This window comes from Physeter macrocephalus, chromosome 5 (genome assembly GCF_002837175.3).
Source record: "Physeter macrocephalus isolate SW-GA chromosome 5, ASM283717v5, whole genome shotgun sequence".
Classification (NCBI taxonomy): domain Eukaryota; kingdom Metazoa; phylum Chordata; class Mammalia; order Artiodactyla; family Physeteridae; genus Physeter; species Physeter macrocephalus.
The window spans coordinates 38364273-38369765 of record NC_041218.1 but is presented as its reverse complement, the minus strand read 5'-3'; the positions used below and the strand labels follow the sequence as shown (position 1 = coordinate 38369765).

Genomic DNA, 5493 nt, shown 5'->3' with positions numbered 1-5493 from the left:
GAGGGAGACGCAAGAGGGAAGACATATGGGAACATATGTATATGTATAACTGATTCACTTTGTTGTAAAGGAGAAACTAACACACTATTGTAAAACAGTTATACTCCAATAAAGATGTTAAAAAAAAATTTACAAGTATAGGATACTGCATAAAATAATAGAGAATGACTTCAGTAGAGTTTACGAAGATATTTAGAAACTATTACACATTTTATATATCATTTCTTGATAAAAAGCTAAGGGCCAAAAAAGAAGAATCAAATATGATTCTTTAATGGTGCTAAAGTTGTTTTACTATCTTGATGGAGGGGTAGAACTTAGAGAATCAAGAGCAGTTGGAGTTGAGTATGTTAAACAAAGAAAAGGAGGCTGGTCTGTATTGTGGTTGTACCTTAGCAGCTGAAATCATCTCAGGGTGACTGCTAGGATTCGGTGGAAACACAACTAAGGTAAAAGAATATTTCTCCAACTTTAAAGAAGAGAAAAATCTCTTGAGTCCCTACAAAGGCATCTCATTAAGAAACCATGGGGCTTCCCTGGTGGCGCAGTGGTTGTGCGTCCGCCTGCCGATGCAGGGGAACCGGGTTCGCGCCCCGGTCTGGGAGGATCCCGCGTGCCGCGGAGCGGCTGGGCCCGTGAGCCATGGCCGCTGGGCCTGCGCGTCCGGAGCCTGTGCTCCGCAACGGGAGAGGCCACAGCAGAAGGAGGCCCGCATACCACAAAAAAAAAAAAAAAAAAAAAAGAAACCATGACTTAAAGTTACTCTTAAGAGTAAAAGAATATTTTTCAGTTATGGATTAAGTAAGTTTTATCCCTGTAACTGATAAAGGCTTGTTTTGTTTTGTTTCAGAAAAATCTCAAAATGAAAACTCAACTTTTCAATAGCTTTTATAAAAGTAGTGAACTTCTGAGAACTTTGATCTAAAGGAATATATATTAAGCTGTTAGAGTATCCTTTTCAAATATCAATGTCTGATAAGTAGGGTCTGGTTAGTGGGCAACTTGACACTGAGGCTTCTGGCAAGTTTCCTAACGTGCAGTGATTGTACCGTTGACAAGAGAAGCCAAAATGACATTAAAAGAGCCTGTATCCTTAACCAGATGGAAGATGAGTCCACCTCTGCAAAGAAGAAAGTAACAAGAATAGCCCCCAAACAGTCAGAAAAACATGGCTCTATTATTGGGGGGGTTGGTACATTTCTAGTGTTTTGCCATTATATATAACGCCTTCCAAATGTCAAATGACACCAAATTACAACAATACTCTTAGGGATCTAGTTTTGTCTCCTAATCTCCCATTTTATATCCCAACTCTCAGTGATTATAATTCTCAGGTCTCCAGGGGATGGTAGTAAAGAGGTTGCTTCTCCATCTGACAAATTATTAAACCAAGTTATTAGAATTAAACGGGTACAAGAAGGACTAAGAAAGTGTAGAGAAAGATATTCAGAATTATCTCTCGGCACATGTTCAAGGCCACGCTATTTGGAAAGTGTATAGATCCTGTTCTTAAACAAAACATGGGGAGCTACTCCTGGGCATAGAATTTGGCAGCAACCGCTCAGCACTGGTCATAGCAGATCAGTCCCAGGACAATTAGCGTCAAGTTAAATAAGACAAAACAACACGCAATTTAGCTGAGACCAATATAATGAGTCTCAAGTCCACAGATTAAAATGCAGCACAAGGGAGTTCTCTGGTAGTCCAGTGGTTAGGACTCGGCGCTCTCACTGCCAGGGCTCGGGTTCCATCCCTGGTCGGGGAACTAAAAAAAAAAGCAGCACAAGGCCTGGGGAAAACAACTGCAGCAGATTGGCTAGAGGGAAATTCCTTCCCCTTGGCTGAAGGTGACAGGGTGTCTCTGTCAGTATGTGTTCTAGAAACTGGAATGGAGGCTGGTGCAAACCAACAGGCTCTCCATTCAGAGCGAGAACAGTCCGAGGAAAGGCAACCTAACTTCTGCTCTGCTGGCATTTGGAAGCTGAGGGACTTTTTAAAAGTCTATTCAAAGTCAGTTAAGCTACAAATATAAGCTGGAGCTACAGATTGCTGATGGAGAAAATATTCACTTACGCGGCTGTGTAAAAAAAAAATAAATTGGACTCATTTTTCCTCTATTCAGCAGAGATGAAAAAAAAATTACCTGTGATTGAGATAATGCTCCAGACCCTTTGCTTTCTTGTGAAAGAAAAAAACGGACTGACATGAAGAGCTCCTGAATGCAGCAGCGAAATTCCTCCTCATTCTGTCCGCCGGTGGCGAGGGAAAACAGCCTTCGAGACTGAACGATATACTTAAAAATATATTCCTGGGCCTTAAAACAAAATTTTTAAAACATTAGTTTCAAAGGAAACCAAAGGTATTTATTTGACAATGACACAGCACAAAAACCATAGCACAACATTAGACTTTTAAAATATTGACTTAAATACTAAGGCCCCGTGAGATTTTTGAAGAGTATTTACTCGTAGGGAAAGAGCCATTTTTCTCTGATGCCTAATGAGAGAAAACGTATAGATAATTTTGAAATTCTACATAATTCTTGAGAGGTATGAACATTAAATGTTTCTGATCCTCAGGTGATTTTTTAAATTTAATCAACAAAGAGACAGCGGTCTGTTTTTCAAAACGTATTTTGCTTTGCTGGTAGGTACTCTTGCCACTTGCATTTTACCTTCAATTGGCCCCAAATGACAAATTTATAATGGGTACAATGCTTGTTTTTTAAAATGTACACCTGTTTACTTTTATCTACTGACGTCAAATAGGGTATACTCAATTATAGAAATCAAAAGACTGCCAGAGCTGTTACTGGACAATCCTTTTAAGAATCTATATTCTTTACAAACATGTTTGCAGGTAAGGTATCAACCTCTCCATGTATACTGAGCACGTAGGGCCCAGAGATATGGGCAGTGTTAAACCATGAGACCCGGTAAAACCTCAGGTTTCCTCACTGTGATCCCTGCTAAGCCATCCTATTATCCTCTCTTAAGACAAATGGTCCTCAGATGGTCTCTGTCAGGGCGGTGGAAGCAAGAGCCAGGAACTTCTAAGCTTAAATGCCCATCTGCAGTCTTCTCTTCTTTTCAACCCTTCCTCCTGCCAATCCTAGACTTCAAGTGTTCAGAGCCCAGAGGAGTAAGGATTCAATGCCAGGCAGGTTCCAGTGGGCAAGGCTGGCAAAGGCCCTTTCAAATTTCATCAGCTCTGCAGTAGCCATAAACTGATTAAGATCCTTGAATTGGAATGTCAGTAATACATCATCACCAATTACTGTCTGTGTAGAGGAAACCAATTCGTTTAGGCATCACCACGCAACAGCACTGTTAGACTGTGATCTGTTATTGACAGCGTGTCATTACCTTCAACACCTCCTGGATGTGCTCTTGTCTCTCCGCTTCTGTGATCCTGTCCACATACCACTTGAGCACTTTGATGAGATCTCTAAAATACAAGGAGGCGTGCAGAAGGTAGAATTGCTCTCATTCTCAATTAAATGCCAACAAATCAAATGCTTATGTTTATCACGAGGAGGCTTCATTTCCCAACAGTTCTCACATTATTCTGTCCAACTGCCATAACATAATAATTTTACAAAGTCTGCATATCAACATCACTACCCCTTTTTTGAAGCTGAAGAGAGAAACAACACTTCCTCCCAGTGAGATTCCTTTCAATCTGGACATATTCCATCGGCCCTGCTGTTTCTGGCAGTGCTTCCAATGGGTGAACACAAATATCTGAGAAAAGGACTCTGGCCAAGGGAGTGCCTGAATATGACTGTCAGGGTCAATCTCGGACAACTGCTAATTGGGATTTCCTCCCCAGCGACTACGTAAACAGTTGGATGAAATATTCGGCTGGAGGCAAAAGGGGGAGTGGGGAAGGATGAAGGTAATACCTCCCCATTTCAAAGCACACCCCCATGGAGTTATCAAGCCAATTCTCTGACCTGTGGGAAGAATGAGGCTTACCGTCAAAGTATTTCTTAGTAATTTCCAGAAAACCCAAGTCTCATTGTTTTAAGAAACAAAAATTGAATTAACCTCCACCCCCCCCAAATACTCAAGATTGCAGTTGTGTGACCGTTAACACTGGTCAGTTCTTGGTTTCTAGGAAACAGAGCAATTTTTTAAAATGCTCCTCTTTCCTGTCGGGAGAGAATCCATGGATGTGCCAGTAGGTAGATGCTGCTGGGAGTGCTATTTTGAAGATGATCTGTCGGTGAGTTTCTGGCCACCCACAGCTCAAGACGATTCCACGGGCCTTATTTGTCTTATTAGGACTTATTAGCTGCCTTCCTGGCCAACCTGAAATTTAGAAATTACAACCTTGTTCTCTACCTTCCAATGACAGTCTCAGTCGGAGGTGGTGACCACCTCACGCCAGAGCCCAACTTGTTAGGCCAAGGGGCAAAGTCGGGCCAACATTTCAAAACTATCTCTGTTGTTACATTTCACCCTCTGAAAAACTCATGTTGGCAGAGGGTCAAGTCTTGGAAAAATGACTCCATTCATTTAAACGTCAGAGGCGTAAATCTTACCAGGCCATGGTGGGGAATACCCAAAGGAATAGGATCAAATGCTTAACTGATTACCTACTATCTTTTATACAATACCTAGATGGGGAAAACCCTGATTCCATGCTCTTTAAACACACCTCTGGGAATAGATGATTGTGCATGTACATACCCATAGGTGCTTAAAGTATAAGGGAAAAACTTTGGCAGAATAGCAATGACAACAGTGTAATGGGGAGATAGAACTTTGGGGTACATTTCAGGGCTGTATTTAAGCAAGGCCCCAAACCGGAAGATGTCACGATAGGACAGAAAGAGGGACATTGTCACCTTCTGGCAACCATCACCTGGGCTACGTGGAGGCAGGAACCAGCTAAAGCATGTCATTATTCATTCACTTTTAGCCTTGCTTGCATAATCTGAGCTGACAGGAAAGGACCAGCAGTTAAAATGGCAGCTGGTAACAAAGGGTAGAGTCCAATGACTGAACTGCTTGCAGCCAGGGACCAGGTCTTCATATGATCAGCACAAAGCATAGTGCCTGGTATGCAGTAGGCACTCAGTAAATATTAACAGATGAATGAACAAATGACTTTAAAATGGTATGATGGCAAAGATTGTTTTCCCATCATATTTCTTTCTTAAAGACATCTAGAATCATCAAGGAGTGTGGTGATTAAATGGGGCTCTTGACAGCCAGAGTGAAATAACCAGATATTTTAGACTAAAGAATATCAAGTGAAATAGAGACAAGAAGAAAATACCTTATATTTTAGGTTTCAGGTATAGAATTCAGGAAGTTCTTTTTTTTTCCCCTTTTAATCAAAATAAGTTCCAGCCATTAAAAGGAGGTGTGTGAGGGCTTCCCTGGTGGCGCAGTGGTTGAGAATCCTCCTGCCGATGCAGGGGACACGGGTTCGTGCCCCGGTCCGGGGAGATCCCTCATGCCGCGGAGCGGCTGGGCCCGTGAG

The 5493-nt window shown here is 41.9% G+C and overlaps 1 protein-coding gene across 4 annotated transcripts in view; it reads right to left on the bottom strand.

The window, feature by feature from the left end:
* DOCK4 (dedicator of cytokinesis 4) overlaps positions 1–5493 on the bottom strand; it is a 499472-nt gene that overhangs the window by 146341 nt on the left and 347638 nt on the right. For all 4 annotated transcript variants that reach the window (XM_024128243.3, XM_028489854.2, XM_028489855.2 and 1 more), the window contains 2 exons: positions 3366–3447; positions 2144–2314 (listed from right to left, as the gene is read on the bottom strand). In XM_024128243.3, coding sequence (XP_023984011.1) covers positions 2144–2314; positions 3366–3447 — 253 coding nt within the window. The remainder of the gene's footprint in view (positions 1–2143; positions 2315–3365; positions 3448–5493) is intronic.